The sequence below is a fragment of the Geotrypetes seraphini genome, chromosome 12 (assembly GCF_902459505.1).
Source record: "Geotrypetes seraphini chromosome 12, aGeoSer1.1, whole genome shotgun sequence".
Taxonomy (NCBI): domain Eukaryota; kingdom Metazoa; phylum Chordata; class Amphibia; order Gymnophiona; family Dermophiidae; genus Geotrypetes; species Geotrypetes seraphini.
Genome location: NC_047095.1, coordinates 44044580 through 44061909, shown reverse-complemented (window position 1 = coordinate 44061909; position 17330 = coordinate 44044580). Strand labels below are relative to the sequence as shown.

General features: G+C 43.7%; 1 protein-coding gene across 1 annotated transcript in view; it reads right to left on the bottom strand.

Annotated features, from left to right (window-relative positions):
- Positions 1-1369: 1369 nt before the first annotated feature.
- Positions 1370-17330, bottom strand: part of RPE65 (retinoid isomerohydrolase RPE65) — a 49263-nt gene continuing 33302 nt past the window's right edge. Inside the window, exons 11-15 of the mRNA XM_033916906.1 lie at positions 8717-8846; positions 6005-6119; positions 5826-5920; positions 5631-5742; positions 1370-1867 (exon numbers count right to left, since the gene is read on the bottom strand). Coding sequence (XP_033772797.1) covers positions 1716-1867; positions 5631-5742; positions 5826-5920; positions 6005-6119; positions 8717-8846 — 604 coding nt within the window. The 3' untranslated portion in view covers positions 1370-1715. The remainder of the gene's footprint in view (positions 1868-5630; positions 5743-5825; positions 5921-6004; positions 6120-8716; positions 8847-17330) is intronic.

Below are 17330 nucleotides of genomic sequence, written 5' to 3'. Positions count from 1 at the left end.
GATTGGGCTCAGAAATCACCTCACACAGACAGATGGCCTGAATGGAATGCAAATGTTGACACTGCTGGAGAGATGAGGAAACCAGAGCTCCAGCGAGAGCAGAACAATTATTTAAATAGAAGTGGGGAAAGGAGGACAGCGTGCCAAGGCAGGGCTGCTAACTACCTGGAAAACGACAGGCCACCGAAAAGACATTTTCCTCCAAACACGGTACGTGGGCTTGTCGTGCCGCTGGGGCTTGCGCGCATCTGTGAAGCTGAAAGCTATGCCCTCAGTAGTTTCATTACCGACAGGGCCTCCCAGGGCGGACAGGTTGCAGCGGAGACGTCAGACTAACGATGTACCACCCATCTGGGCGGCAGCAGCAGATGGGCAGTGCTGGAGGCGGAGGATCGCGTTTGATGCGACAAAGGCGACAACATCGAATTTATACTGTGCAGAAGAAAAGTCCGGCAATCTACTTCTGTATTCTGCCACGAAAACTTGACCATTTTCATCAAGTCACTAGGACTCGAGCATGAGCCGATAACCCCTAGCAAAGACAGGTGCGTGTCTTCCTTTTCCCTCCCATTATTCTCTCCTGGCATACAGCCATTCCCTATACACAGTGACGTAGTATGGGGGTGGTCCTCCCGGGGTGCCATCTTGGTGGAGGCACCAGCACCCATCCTCCTCTCTGTCCCTGCTCCTTCTCTGCCCCCCCACTACTACCTGACCCTTCCCTCGTACCTCTAACGTTCACGATGCAAGCAGCAATCCCAACCTTCTGCGTCGGCTTGTCATCTGACATCATTTCCTGGATCCGCACCTAGGAAGTGATGTCAGATGAAGAGCCGATGCTGGCGTGAGCAGCAGGTTGCACCGCAGACGTTAAGGAGATATGGGGGGGGGGGGGAAGGGGCATGCGTGTGTGGCAGGAGGGGGCAAGGAAGGAGTGGATGGGGGGTGGAGAATAGGGCAGGAGAGGGGTGTCACCGTTCTCACCCTCGCTAGGCCACTGCCTTTACACAAGGGAACCTGCTATACTCTCTCACCAGGGCCTACGAGTACAGTGTCTACCACGCTCCCATTCCAGGGTGGACCAAGGAGACAGCTCTCCGAAGTCAGCAGAATAAATCGGACATCCCAGACTTTAGCCCAGGGTTACTCGATCTCGGTCGTCGAGCTCCACAGGCAGGCAAGGTTTTCAGGATATCCACCATGAACATGCATGAGAGAGATTTGCATACCAAGGAGGCAGTGCAGGCAAACCTCTCTCATGCATATTCCTGATATCGTGAACGTTAGATAATGCTGCAGAAAATTAGTGGCTGGCTCTGGTGACCCACTCATTCCAGGTAAGTCCCACTGAATATCAACCCTCTTATTCTTATACAGTATACATATATGTGATGACATGATAAAACATCAGATACAAAATGGAATTTGACAAAAGTCAATATTCTGTTAGGCTTTTGCCACTTTTACTTTCATGAAAATAACGTTACAAAATGCAGCTGAGCTCTCTTTATCAAAGTACTTCCAGCAAAAAAGCCAGGCTTGCAAGCATGCTTATGAAAGATGGAGAGAGAGAGAGGGAGAGACAGAGAGAGAGAGAGACAGAGACTTTCTCATTAGTATAAGACATATTCCAGAATGAGAGACCAGGAAAGGGTTCAAGATCCTAGATAAGACCTAGGAAAATATGTCCAAAACTGACATTATGCATTCGGAACTCAGGCCATTTTGAACAGTCCATGGAATGTAACCGGAATATTTGTTTCCACCTCAGCCCTGGCAATTTCACTCAGATCCTTGGCATTCAGCACAAGAAGGAAAGCTGGCTTCTGTCCTTCACCAGGGCTTACGACAATGCTCAGCAGAACGCCTAAGGGACAGAAATAAACAGTGAGGAATTTCTACATAGTATCATAGTAGATGACGGCAGATATAGACCTGAATGGTCCATCCAGTCTGCCCAACCTGATTCAATTTATTTTTTATTGTTTTCTTCTTTTTAGCTATTTCTGGGCAAGAATCCAAAGCTCTGCCCTGTACTATGCTTCAGTTCCAACTACTAAGTCTCCGCCAAAGCTCACTCCAGCCCATCCACACCTTCCCAGCCATTGAAGCCCTCCCCAGCCCATCCTCAACCAAACGGCCATATACAGACACAGACCGTGCAAGTCTGCCCAGTACTGGCCTTAATTCTTCAAAATTTACTATTATTTTCTGATTCTAGATCCTCTGCGTTCATCCCACGCTTTATTGAACTCTATCACCGTTATCCTCTCCCCCACCTCTCTCGGGAGCGCATTGCAGGCATCCACCATCCTCTCCGTAAAGAAGAATTTCCTTACATTGCTCTTGAGTTTACTACCCTTCAGCCTCAAACTATGCACGGATCCAGGAAGTGATGTCAGAGGAAGAGCTGACGCAGGTGCCAGCAGCAGGTTGGGGTTGCTTCTTGCACCGGGAATGTTAAAGAAGGTGGAAGGGAAGGTTGGTGGTGGGGAAGGGAGTGGGGGGGGGGGGGGGTGCTGGCATTCCCACCATGGCGGCATCCGGGGCGGACATCACTACCCTGTACTCTGATAAATTCACTCATACCTAAAGGGTATAAGCCAGGAAAAAAAAACAGGGGAATCATTGATAGGAAAGGGAAAAGGGGTGGGATTTGAGAGGCTGCATTTACATATTATATACACGTCTTTACTTTGTACCTGGGGCAATGGAAGGTTAATAATAATAATAACAACAACAACTTCATTCTTATATAACGCCAGACCATAGCAGTTAAGCGACTTGACCAGAGTCACAAGGGGCTGCGCTGCACCAGGAATCAAACCTAGCTCTAGCAACTTCCCTTTCTAGTATTGCCTGCAAATTTTTCCAGCTGGTAGCATACGGGGATCTGAGGCTTTTTCTTCCTGTTAGTATAAAACATGATAAAATTAAGAAGCAGAAGATAAGCGGAGATTATAACGAGAGAAAAACAAATTTGAAATTAAAAAATAAAAGTGAACGAGGGATTTCTTTAAAGAATTTAATCCTTTCATGGAGGAAAAAAAACAACGTGTAAAGCAAGAGATGTGAAATCAAAAGACACTGTGGAGCAACAACGTTCCTGAAATGGACTTCATTGAAAATTTAAAAGTTCCAAAAGTCAACATAAACAATCCACATCAAAGTAAAATAATCCACATAAAAACCTTAAAGACCTTCCAAGCAAGAGATACGAATCATAATTTTTGAATTTGAACTCCAACTGGGAAGTATAGTAGTGATAGTATATGAGATTTTCCCGATATTCTGCATAGTATTTTTCGCGATTGGGGAATCAAACCTAACTCCCCTGATTGTTAGGCTATGGTTCCACTTATCTGTTCAGTGATCATGTCCTTTAAAACAACCTTTTGACAGCTATGGACTGGCGGAAATAAAAGAATTATTCTGTGGACCAGCAAACTACTAAGACTGAAATAAAAAAAAAAAAAACATCTCCACAGCTCGGTCCCCGTGCAAGACACACTGTGCGCTGTCCCGGCAAACAAGTGCAGCTGGCACTGAAGATGAGGAGCAGCCAAACCAGAAGGAAGATGGACATGCGCTTGCAGGGGACTCTAATTTTTCATGGACAGGCAGGAAATCTTTGCGGACCGGCACCGGTGGTTGAAGAACACTGTTTTAAAATACTTTACAGTATTCAATATTTGCCCATTACATGAAACATACGACTGGTCCTTTGATGAAGGCCTATAGATGTGGGGTTTTATTTTTAGCAAACCAAAGAAAAATCCAACAAGTCTGCAGTAAAAAGCGAACACTATTTAAAGGTTAATCAATAGATAAGAACACAATATTTATATGATATTTTTGATTGAAATACTTGAGGGAAGGTTGGGTGGGAAGAGAATAAATTTATGTATTTACGATGACAATGGAAAGAAATTCAAGTGATGTGTAAAAGTTTTAAATGATGTGATATTGTGTACTTGTTGTAAGATGAAAAATGAATAAAGAATTTTGAAAAAAAAAAAAAGCGAACACCCAAAACAAGAAAGAAACTGCAGATGGGAATGTAGAAGGGCATGAATCTTTATTTTAACCATATAATTTTGTAATCCTTTAATCATGGAATATGGATCCTACATGGTCCGTGTTTCAGAGAAACACCTCCTTCCTCAGGGGTCCGAGATGTATCACTTGTAGAGGGTGATGCAGAAAACAATGTAGTAATATGGTCATCAAAATTTTCAAGTCTGATGTGGAAAAATCTCCTTCCCATCTGCAGTTTTTTTCTTGTTTTGGGGTATTTTTTTAGAGCTTGATATTTCGTTGTAGCAGCCCCCACCAGATAATATCAAGCACTTTATTCATTGGAATTAGGTCTGCTTTTTGGCTAAGCTACACTAAAACAAGTCCTCCAGGAAGAGACTGAATTACCACTTTCTGGACAACCTTTTGACAGCCACAGGCCTGATCCCACCTCCGAGCACACAGACAACTTTTATTAATGCACCTTATTTCAGCACAGTGAACAGACAAGTTACAGTATCTCGAAACCTTATGCAGAAGTCTTTTTGAAAATCTTGCCTGTTCAGTTCACTTATTGGCGTTTGCTTTCAGACTGTACTTTCTGCAATTCTTTTGTATAAATAAAGCAATGTCTTCATGTACCAGTTCTATTATGAACTAGTGGTTCCCCAAGTCCATGGTCTCAGATCACTTCTATAGCTCTTGCATCAATTGATAAATTCCCTTATGTGCGAAGAGTTTGTTTTGCTAATTGATGGCATGCTATCAAACTAGATAACTAATATTGCCTTTCACAATAACTATCATTCAGGAAAAATAAATGTCACTGCTCACCGTCTGTAAGCCAAAATAACTGGAAGAATAGATTCTTCGGTGTTCAGGTACAATCCCCATGAGGCATAGAAATGCCCTTTTTTTAAAAACATTTGCATTTCTGTTGAAATATGTCAAGATGACAGACGTTTAGCTGCGGCATGGGAAGCAAACTTAAAAAGTGCAACGAGGTCTGTGGGCGTGTTCAACAATCCAGAGTTTCTGGCAGGAGGTGGCTACCTTTTTGGGTATAACTATGAACACCGCAGTCTCTCTCTCACGCCTGGTATGTTATTCTGTCATTTTACTTAGTTAAATATGCATTCAGCTCAGGAAAAATCGTTTTTAAGCAAGTGTTATGTCGTAGGGAAGAAATGTATTATGAACCACTGGCTGTCTGGTCAGCCTCCTTCGGTATGGTATTGGAGGAATAAAATGCATACTCTGATGCGGTGGGAGGCGAGAGCTGTAGCTGGTTCCCGGAATCGACATACAACTTTCCTTCAAGTTTGGACTCCTTATTTGAATGTCCCGACTCTGCGAGAGGCCGCAGTCAGATTCTGAATAATCTGTGACTTGATGATTTGTGTTTTCTGGAATGTTTACTTGGGTTGCCTTCTGTATCTCTGTGGAATGAGAGGGGGGAGGGTGGGGCCGACGGGCAGAGTGGTCCTTTATGGTTGGGGGGTTTGGGGATGGGTATGGGTTCTTGTTACAGAATTTATTATCTTGGTTGGATGTCGTATTTTTCATTTTTTAAATTAAAAAGTGCAACGACATGAACATCTGAAGTTCCTTACCATCATCCTCATCCACAGCATCTGGCTGTGAAACGAATATGGGCTCTGAAGGGTAGCTGCCCGGTTCCTGCCATACCCACATCTCTTTCGTTTTAACATTCAGTTTAGAAAGCTGCAAAGATGACAAGAGAGGCTTCATTAATTCACTAGTTGACAGATGGACCAACTAACTCTTCACTTTTCTTTTGCTTTTACCCTGTCTGGAACAAAGTGGTTCAGTCCAAGCCCAAATGAGTAGGTGTAAGGCTTTCCAGAATATTTCTTATAATTAATCTGTGGAAACTCGAAGGCTGAAAAATAAAGCATAGGAACAATGTTTCGATGTTTCAACATCTTGGGTTGCCTCTCTGTTAAGTGTAAAGTAGACATCTTACCTAGACGAGGCCCTGAGAAAAGCACTTCTGGTTCTAGCCAGATAATTTCATCACAGCGCAGCACTGCAGTGGCTGTTGTGTAAGGCAAAGTAACTAAATTTTTGCCTGTGTCATGCTGTGGGGAATTAAAAAAAAAAAAAAAAAAGACAAAAATGCAGTTGCAATCAACTGTGCAATTATAGTTAAAAGAGTTAATAAAATTAACAGTAAATCATGATTTTATATTAGCTGATCCAAAGTATGTTTACTATGTGAGCAATATAATAACGGGGAGAATGTGGTGCAGTGGTTAAAGTTACATCCTCAGCACCCTGGGGTTCAAACCTATGCTGCTCCTTGTGACCCTGAGCAAGTCACTTAATCCCCCCATTGCCCCTGGTAGATTAGATAGATTGTGAGCCCACCAGGATAGGAAAAAATGCTTGAGTACCTGAGTAAATTAATGGAAACTGTTCTGAACTCCCCTGGGAGAAAACTATAGATAACTAAATAAATAGAGTGATACCCAGAGCTGATATTGTGACATCATAATGTCTTCTTTAACCAATGCCTAAGAGCCAGCCTCATCAGTGATGTCACAATGGCTTGATTGTCCTATATTTGGCTCACTTTTACTACATTTTAATTTCTAGAGTGGAGTAGTGGTTAAAGCTCCAGCCTCAGCACTCTGAGGTTGTGGGTTCAAACCGCAAACTGCTCCTTGTGACCCTGGGCAAGTCACTTAATAACCCCCCATTGCTCCAGGTACATTAGATAGATTGTGAGCCTGCTGGGACAGATAGGGAAAAATGCTTGAGTACCTGAATAAATTCATGTAAACCATTCTGAGCTCCCCTGGGAGAATGGTTTAGAAAATTGGATAAATAAAATAATGAAGGAAGTAACAGTACTGTTAGATGACAGGAGGAAACTTATGCTGGTTGAACAGGGCATAGAAAATGTTCCCACCCTTTCTTCAGCTTTGGAGAGGAGGTGGAGAATGAGTGTAGCCTGGTGAGACCCATCCTAACAGTAATTAAAGAGAAGTTGTTCCTTCACAGCCTCCTTCTGACAGTAGGAAGTAGATTCTGTAGAGTAGGGGTGCCCACACTTTTTTTGGCTTGCAAATTACTTTTAAAATGACCAAGTCAAAATGATCTACCAACAATAAAATTAAAAAGACAACAACACAACGCACACTGTATGCAGAGAAAATGTTAATTATCATTTATATTTGAGGTTTATTTCAAAGAGGTCAAGGCAGATGACTTTAAAATATGCAAGGTTACCTCAGTAGCAACTATAAAAAAAATAGACAAATATACCACTTCCCCTTTTACTAAACAACGATAGAAGTTTTTAGCACAGGGAGCTGCGCTGAATGCCCTGCGCTGCTCCCAACATTCATAGACTTCCTGCGCTAAAACCCGCTATTGCGGTTTAGTAAAAGGGGGCCATAGTGCAAAATATAGACAGCAGATATAAATTCTCAAAACGGATACATTTTGATCACTAAATTGGAAATAAAATCATTTTTCCTACCTTTGTTGTCTGGTGATTTCATGTCTCTGGTTGCATTTCCTTCTGACTGTGCATCCAATATTTCTTCCCTTCTTTCTGCCTCCTGCATGCTTCCTCTACTCCAGACCTCATTACATTCTCCAACCATCTCTCTCTGTCCCTCCATGAGTCAAACTTTTTCTTTTTCTCTCCCTGCCCTCTCCCCTTTCTTTCTCTCTCTCTCCTTGCCCTCTTCCTTTCTGTTTCTCTATCCCTGTCCCCTTTCTTTCCCTCTCCCTGCCCCCTTTCTTTCTCTCTCTTCCTGTCCCCCTTTTTCTTCTGTCTTTATTTCTCTTTTCCTGCCCCCACCATGCCACCGCCGCCGATTTCTCCCTGCTTTCCTGACACCAGGCCAGGCACATACAAGCACCGGGTCCACAAGCCTTCCCCTCCTCCCGACATCAATTCTGACATCAGAGAGGAAGTTCCGGGCCACCCAGGTAGCGATTGGCTGGCACGGAACTTCCTCTCTGATATCAGAATTGACGTGGGGGGGGGGGGGAGAGGGGGAAGGCTTGTGGGCCTGGTGCTTGTATGTGCCTAGCTTGGCGTTTGGGAAGCAGGAAGAACAGAACGCAAAGGCAACACGAGTCTATTGTGGCTCTGTGATCGACATGCGTTGTCTTTGCAATGTACTGGTTGATCACGATCGACCTTTTGGACACCCCTGCTGTAGAGGGTGCCCATATTATGCGCTCTGTGAAAATGCACGCTACATGGCCATTTTATAATGGAAAGTATGTGCCTACTCTCTTTAGAGAATAATAAATAAGGGGTTCATTTTCAAAACAGAAAGACATCCAAAAAATGACATAAAGTGGCACTTTGACATTTTTCTCACCACAACATCCAAGTTGCCATTTTCAAAAGGGGCCTTAAGCAACCTGGGTCAATCAGAGCCTTAGGACTCTCCCTGGTGCATCCCGGATGCACCAGGGAGGGGAAGGCCCATCATTTTGAAGAGGCGGGCCTGCTGGCCGGAGGGAGTAGGCACCCTTCCGGCCAGCCATCGTGGGCATTTCTATGGGCGGAGCTTGACTTAGGCACCACTAAGTACAATTCTTCAAAAACTTGGATACCGGAGGCCCCCTGACCCCTCCTTACTACACCCACTTCACAGAACCACCAATCCAGGAACTCTGGAAATACAAGCTTACTTTGCTAGCACATTACCTTATTGATATTTAGAGGGAGGACGTATCTCCGGACTTCTGGCTGAGGAGCCTTCTCAGCATGTTTCTTTACTTCTTCCCAGTTACCACGCAAATTAGCTAAATATAAGTAATTATAAATAAACTCAAACCTGCAGAACAGAGAATCAAACATGATTACTTCAAGGTACCTATTCAGGTTCATAAATAAAAACAAAGATTGGAAATAAAGTGTTATCTTTGTACCTAAAATATTCCTCAGGTCATAGAAACATGATAGCAGATAAAGGCCACTTGGGGTCAGAGTGGCCATTTTGAATTCTGGCTAATCTGGAATGGGAGCGGAGGAGGACTGCTCCTGCCCTGGTCCAAGATCATCAGAGAAAACACCAGGTTTGTCTTGAGGGGGGTGGGAATGGGGAATGTCATGATATGGTGTTTTGTTTTGGGATTTTTTTTGTGTGGGTGGCTACTGTTGAAGGTGGGTCTGCTCTGGAGGGATTACCTGTTGATGGTGTCTGATCTTAATGTGGGGGTTGACTGTGGGAGAGTTTACTGTCTGGAGGATTCAGAATTGGTAGGGTGTCTGGATTAGGGAGGATGATCTTGGGGGTGTTGGATGTTATTGGGAAGGGTCATGACTGGGGAAACTACTATCTGGTGGGAGATCCTTTTTGAAGGAGTTGTGTTGTTGTTTTCAATTTTGCACTGGGGCCTGGTACCCACACACTACCTGCCGAGTATGGAATGAAGGCATCTACTCTGTATGGTAAATGAAGGGCAGATGCTGGGCATATCCTTTATTTTTACTGCATGATATATGTAAACTCTTGTTGCACTTTAGTGTTCCATAGTTCTGGAAGCGCAAATGAAAAAAAATCTCCCATAAAGCATCAAATAAAAACCAAAAAAAGAGGCCAAGATCTACACAAGCCAAAGCTCAGAATACCACAGCAGATCAATTATTCACTTATTGTAAATGTTATAAAAATGAATAAAGAATATTAAAATAAAAAAATTGTCCAAGCAGATAAAGCAGGTTTATTATGTCAACTACAACACATAAAAACAGATTAAAAGCATAACTGGACATGGCCATATTTTTCTCCATCACAGGCAGCATCGTGATTGTATATGTCTATTGTTTTGGATTTTGTCTTCCCCTTTTTATCATTGTAAAACGCCTAGAATTTTGGATAAGCGTTTAATCAAATTTTAAATAAAACTTTGTAAAAACTTGATAACGAAATAATAAAATAAAGACATTCAAATAAATAGTGATCAGAACATTAAAAAAAACCAATAGATTATCAAAATTACAGAACACATACACTAATTAAATAAAAACTTATAAAATAGTGAACAAAACATAAAAACCTGAATGTCACAATGGAAATAACTAAAACAGATATAGATGGATGAAAAAGGACACACACCCTTTGAACAGTTTGACTGCAATTTGTACACCAAATCTAAACTATTTCACCTCTACTTTTATACTTAGAATTGTGATTCTTCAAAAAAGGTATTGAACGTGAAAAGTGGCAGTGTGGTGGTAATTCCTTGATTGAAGATGGCGACAGTCATTAGATACAAGGTCATCTGATGTAATTTCTCAGTAACTGAAAAAGTGTTGATGCAGATGCATCTTGAAATGTACCCTATGAGGAAAGGATGTAACAGCATTAGGAAGAAAGGAAGGCACCATATGCAGTAGGGTGTGTCAATTTTGGAAATATAATTTTAAAAAGCTCTAGTGAAAAATATGGTACAATTTCAGGTGGAAAATCAACACCTGCCAGAGGTTGTGGTAAGAGCAGATAGCGTAGCTGGTTTTAAGAAAGGTTTGGACAAGTTCCTGGAGGAAAATTCCATAGTCTGTTATTGACAAAGACAGGGGGGAAGCCACTGCTTACCCTGGATCGGTAGCATGGAATGTTGCTACTCCTTGGGTTTTGGCCAGGTATTAGTGACCTGGATTGGCCACTGTGAGAATGGACTACTGGGCTTGATGGACCATTGGTCTGATCCAGGAAGGCTATTATTATGTTTTTAACTAGCTTTAAATGTTATTTACTTACTTGGAATTTCTAGGAAATTATGCATAAATACACAAATTACTGAAATATGTTTAAGTGCTCTGATGTTAGTTTTTATGTGGTTGCATTGCATATTAATGACTTTTGTCAATTCATCTTACTTTTTACCAATATTGACACTAAAACATTAGCTTCATTTTCTCATTCACAGGTTTTCAAATAGCATCATCGTAGTAATAATCTAATACTGAAATGTCCAAAAGAAAAACAAGACTGCAAGTTTGGACTCATTTACATCAGACATCTTCAATCAACGGATTATCACGTAGCCAAGCATTCATCTCCAGGATGCGAGCTTCTCTGCCTTGGCCTTTACCCTCGACGGAGGATGGACGAGAATATCACCTGCTCACCTGACGGCTTCAACTTCTCTCCCAGAGCCACAAAGTCACTTTTGACATGTTCGCAGGGGTACCTGGCAGGATCGTTAGTGCCAATGTGGATGAGCAGCATTGGATAGTAGTCATCAGGCTTGATGAGTCTCGGTTACTAAAATGGTATGTGGTCTTCATTATAAGGCATATGGGGACACAGATTTAAAGATCTTAATCTGTATACTTTGAGGAAAGGCGGGAGAAGGGAGATTTGATAGAGACATTTAAATACCTATGTAATGTAAATGTACATGAGTTGAGTCTCTTTCATTTGAAAGGAAACTCTGCAATGAGAGGGCATAGGATGAAGTTAAGAGGTGATAGGCTCCGGAGTAATCTGAGGAAATAGTTTTTTTTACAGAAAGGGTGGTAGATGCATGGAAGAGGTGGTGGAGACAGAGACTGTGTCTGAATTCAAGAGGGCCTGGGATAGGCACGTGGGATCTCTGAGAGAGAGAAAGAGATAATGGTTACTGCAGATGGGCAGCTCTATGACCTCACAATGCAGGTGCACAGAGCCTTAGCCTATAGGAAGAGAAGATGCAAATGGTAAGAACCTTAGCCAATAGAGAGAGGGGAGATATGATGAGACGTTTAAATGCCTACAAGGCATAAATGTGCATGAGTCGAGTCTCTTTCATTTGAAAGGAAACTCTGCAATGAGAGGGCATAGGATGAAGTTAAGAGGTGATAGGCTCAGGAGTAATCTGAGGAAATAGTTTTTTTACAGAAAGGGTGGTAGATGCATGGAAGAGGTGGTGGAGACAAGAGACTGTGTCTGAATTCAAGAGGGCCTGGGATAGGCACGTGGGATCTCGGAGAGAGAAAGAGATAATGGTTACTGCGGATGGGCAGACTAGATGGGCCATTTAGCCTTTATCTGCCGTAATTGTTGAATGTACAGCACAGTGTACACCTTTCAGCCCTTTAGAAATGATAAATAGTAGTAGTGCCTATTAGGTGTTTCTTTTGTATTATGCTGACATTGTATTATACCTGTATTATCTGAATGTTCTTCCATGCTATTATGGTATTATTTGGGGAGAGTGTGGTGCAGTGGTTAGAGCTAAAGTCTCAGTACCTTGAGATTCTGGGTCCAAACCCACACTGCTCCTAATGACTAGAGAATGACACGGGGACAAATTTGTCCCCGCAGGAACTCAATTTTGCCGTCCCCGTGAGTTTTGTCACTGTCCCTTTCCCATTCCTGTAAGGTCAGCCTTAATAATAATAATAACTTAATTTTTGTATACCGCAATACCACAAAACAGTTCAGAGCGGTTTACAGGAGAAGAGACTGTACAATTACAATTAATCTCACAAGTCTCGAGCACTTATGGTTTTAAAGTGTTTGAGGCTTGTGCAGATGAGGACAGAGCTTGAAGGGATGGGGCAGGGACAGGAAAAGAACTCGCCGGGACGGGAAAATGAGATCCAATGAGGATGGGGAAAAATTTGTTCCCATGAAATTCTCTTCTAATGACAAAACTTAGGCACTAGTAATGTAGGCCAGGGTTTTAAAAGGACTACATTTCCAGCACCTAGGATTGTTGTAGAATCACGCCTAGCGGGTGCTAAGTGCCCCTAAACACGCCTATTAGGCATGTGGCATCACTAAGCACTGCTAGGAACCCAGGGAGGCACCTAGATTTTTTTAATCGGTTTTTAATTTCATGATCAATTATTGTGCTTTCGATGATATTGACAGGAGTTGCCATTCAACAAATAACGTATAACTGGAAAGATTGTACAAGGTTGAATTATTGTTTCTGGTGGAATTCGGTATGTCATGTGTTTAAAATGGAAAGAGCGTTGGCAGTTCAAAATTAATAAATTTAAGGATGTGTGGGGGCCATTTTTAAATTATTATAATGAATAATTTACACTTTTCCCAATTTTAATTCTTACAGGTGGATCGGGGGGAATGGATTTCTATTAAAGCACAGTTACTTACCGTAACAGGTGTTATCCAGGGACAGCAGGCAGATATTCTTGACTGATGGGTGACGGCACCGACGGAGCCCCGGTACGGACAATTTTAGAGTGATCTCACTCTAAGAACTTTTAGAAAGTTCTAGCTCGGCCGCACCGCGCACGCGCGAGTGCCTTCCCGCCCGACAGAGGCGCGCGGTCCCTCAGTTAGTATAAGCCAGCTAAGAAGCCAACCCGGGGAGGTGGGTGGGACGCAAGAATATCTGCCTGCTGTCCCTGGATAACACCTGTTACGGTAAGTAACTGTGCTTTATCCCAGGACAAGCAGGCAGCTATTCTTGACTGATGGGTGACCTCCAAGCTAACAAAAAGAGGGATGGAGGGAAGGTTGGCCATTAGGAAAACAAATTTTGCAAAACAGATTGGCCGAAGTGACCATCCCTTCTGGAGAATGTATCCAGACAATAATGAGATGTAAAAGTGTGAACTGAGGACCAAGTAGCAGCCTTGCAGATTTCCTCAATAGGAGTGGAACGGAGGAAAGCTACAGATGCTGCCATTGCTCTGACTTTATGGGCTGTGACAGAACCTTCCAGTGTCAGTCCGGTCTGAGCATAACAGAATGAAATGCACGCTGCAAGCCAATTAGACAACGTACGTTTAGAAACAGGACGTCCCAATTTATTCGGATCAAAGGACAGAAAGAGTTGGGGAACTGATCTGTGGGGTTTCGTACGCTCCAGATAGTAAGCAAGAGCCCTTTTACAATCCAAAGTATGCAGAGCTTGTTCCCCAGAATGAGAATGAGGTTTTGGAAAGAAAACAGGTAAAACAATGGATTGGTTGAGATGAAATTCAGAAACAACCTTGGGGAGAAACTTTGGATGTGTACGCAGAACCACCTTGTCATGGTGAAAAACCGTAAAAGGTGGATCTGCAACCAGTGCATGAAGCTCACTGACCCTCCTGGCAGAGGTAATGGCAATAAGAAAAAGCACCTTCCAAGTGAGAAATTTGAAAGGAGAGGTAGCTAAAGGTTCAAATGGAGGTTTCATTAAAGCGGAAAGAACCACATTGAGATCCCAGATAACCGGAGGGGCTTTAAGAGGTGGTTTCACATTGAAAAGCCCACGCATGAACCTGGATACCAGGGGATGAGCTGAAAGAAGTTTTCCATGGACTGGCTCATGAAAAGCTGCAATGGCACTGAGGTGGACCCTGATGGAAGAGGACTTCAGGCCAGAATCAGACAAAGAAAGAAGATAATCCAACAACGTCTCCACCGCTAGGGAAGTGGGATCAAGATGATGAAGAAGACACCAGGAAGAAAACCTCGTCCACTTTTGATGGTAACATTGTAGAGTGGCTGGTTTCCTGGAGGCATCCAGAATGGAACGAACGGGCTGAGACAAAAGAGTATCAGTCGAGTTCAGCCCGAGAGATACCAAGCCATCAGGTGTAGAGACTGGAGGTTGGGATGCAGAAGGGTTCCCTGCTGTTGCGTAAGCAGAGAAGGAAACAGAGGAAGAAGAAAAGGTTCCCTGGAACTGAGTTGAAGTAGAAGGGAGAACCAATGTTGCCTGGGCCACCTCGGAGCAATCAGAATCATGGTGGCTCGTTCCCTCTTGAGCTTGAACAAGGTTCTCAACATGAGAGGTAGAGGAGGGAAGGCGTACAGGAACAGATTCGACCAGTCGAGGAGAAAAGCATCTGCTGTGAGACGGTGTGGAGAGTAAAGTCTTGAGCAGAAACGGGGCAGCTGGTGATTGTGAGGAGCTGCAAAGAGGTCTATCTGAGGAGTGCCCCATTGAGTGAAGATAGACTGTAGAGTTACAGGGTCGAGTGTCCACTCGTGAGGCTGGAGAATTCTGCTGAGTTTGTCCGCTAATGAATTCTGTTTCCCCTGAATGTAAATAGCTTTCAGGAAGAGATGATGATCTATGGCCCAATTCCAGATCTTCTGGGCTTCCTGGCATAACAGGCGAGAGCCTGTCCCACCCTGTTTGTTGATGTAGTACATCGCAACCTGATTGTCTGTGCACAACAGAAGGACCTGAGGAAAGAGAAGGTGTTGAAAGGCCTTGAGGGCGTAAAACATCGCTCTGAGTTCCAGGAAATTGATTTGATGCTTCTTTTCCTGGGCTGACCAAAGACCCTGAGTCTGGAACTCGTTCAAGTGAGCTCCCCATGCGTACAGAGAGGCGTCGGTGGTGATGACTAGTTGATGAGGAGGCTGATGGAACAGAAGACCTCTGGATAGATTTGAGGATACCAACCACCATTGCAGAGACTGACGAAGAGATGATGTCACAGATATGTGTCGTGAGCAAGAGTCCGACGCTTGGGACCACTGGGTCGCAAGGGTCCATTGAGGAGTGCGCAGGTGAAGACGGGCATGAGGTGTGACATGAACTGTGGATGCCATGTGTCCCAAGAGCACCATCATTTGTCTTGCTGAGATGGACGGCAGAGGAAGTACCTGGTGACATAGAGACTGAAGGGTCTGAAGCCGATTGGATGGCAAGAAAGCTCTCATGAGGAGTGTGTCCAGGATCGCTCCAATGAATTGAAGTCTCTGAGTGGGAATGATATGAGATTTGGGTAGATTGATCTCGAATCCCAGAAGTTGCAGAAACTGGATGGTTTGGTTGGTGGCCAGAAGGACCGCTTGGGCAGAAGTGTCTTTGATCAACCAATCGTCCAGGTAAGGAAATACCTGCAGGTGGTGAGAGCGCAGAAAAGCCGCCACCACAATGAGACATTTGGTGAATACCCTTGGAGATGAGGCAAGACCGAAGGGCAGCACCTTGTACTGGTAATGACAATGATTGATCATGAATCGGAGATATGGTCTTGAGGTTACATTGATCGGTATGTGAGTGTAAGCCTCTTTGAGATCGAGGGAGCATAGCCAGTCGTTTTGATTTAGAAGGGGATAAAGTATGGCTAAAGAAAGCATCTTGAATTTTTCTTTTACTAGATGAATGTTGAGATCGCGAAGGTCCAGGATGGGTCTGAGATCTCCTGTCTTTTTGGGAACTAGAAAGTAACGGGAGTAGAATCCCTGCCCCTTTTGATCTAGAGGAACTTCCTCTATAGCGTTCAGAAGGAGGAGGGATTGGACCTCCTGAATAAGGAGGGCTGATTGAGGACTGTTCAAAGCAGACTCTTTTGGCAGGCTTTGAGGTGGGAGAGTCTGAAAGTTGAGAGAGTAGCCGTGGCGGATGATGTTGAGGACCCATTGGTCCGAAGTGATTACTTCCCACCGGCTGAAGAACAGAGAAAGTCGACCTCCTATTGGTTGAGGCAGGAGAACAGGAACAGGGATACTGGCTATACTGCGGAGAAAGAAGTCAAAAGGGCTGTGACTTCTGCTGAGGAGGTTGTTTCGCAGGTTGCTGCTGTTGCTGCTGTCGGGGAGGCTGACGTTGCTGTTGCCTCTGACGTCGAGGTTGTTGAGCAGTGGTAGGCAATGGACGGGCTGTGAAACGGCGTTGATAAGCCGATTGCTGCCTGTATGGTCTCGGTGGAGGAGGCTTCTTTTTATTCTTGAGCAGGGTATCCCAGCGCGTCTCATGAGCCGAGAGCTTTTGGGTGGTAGAGTCCATGGAATCCCCAAAGAGCTCATCCCCTAGGCATGGGGCGTTGGCTAACCGATCTTGATGGTTAACATCAAGCTCGGATACCCGAAGCCAGGCCAAACGGCGCATAGCCACCGACATAGCTGTCGCTCTGGATGTAAGTTCAAAGGTGTCATATATGGACCTAACCATAAACTTACGAAGTTGGAATAGAGACGACAAGCAGGAGTGAAAAGATGGATGTTTTCTTGAAGGAAGATACTTCTCGAAGGAAGCCATGGTGGTAAGGAGATGCTTTAAATAAAAAGAAAAATGAAAAGCATAATTACTAGCTCTATTTGCTAACATAGCGTTTTGGTAGAGCCTCTTACCGAATTTATCCATGGCCCTTCCTTCTCTGCCAGGAGGGACAGATGCATATACACTGGCTCCTGAAGTCTTTTTAAGGGTGGATTCGACAAATAAGGATTCGTGTGGAAGTTGAGGCTTGTCGAACCCAGGAATGGGAATTACCTTGTATAGAGAATCCAGTTTACGTGGGGCCCCTGGAACAGTTAAAGGAGTCTCTAAATTTTTATAGAAAGTTTCCCTCAAGATGTCATGAAGGGGAAGCTTCAAAAATTCCTTTGGAGGCTGATCAAAATCAAGGG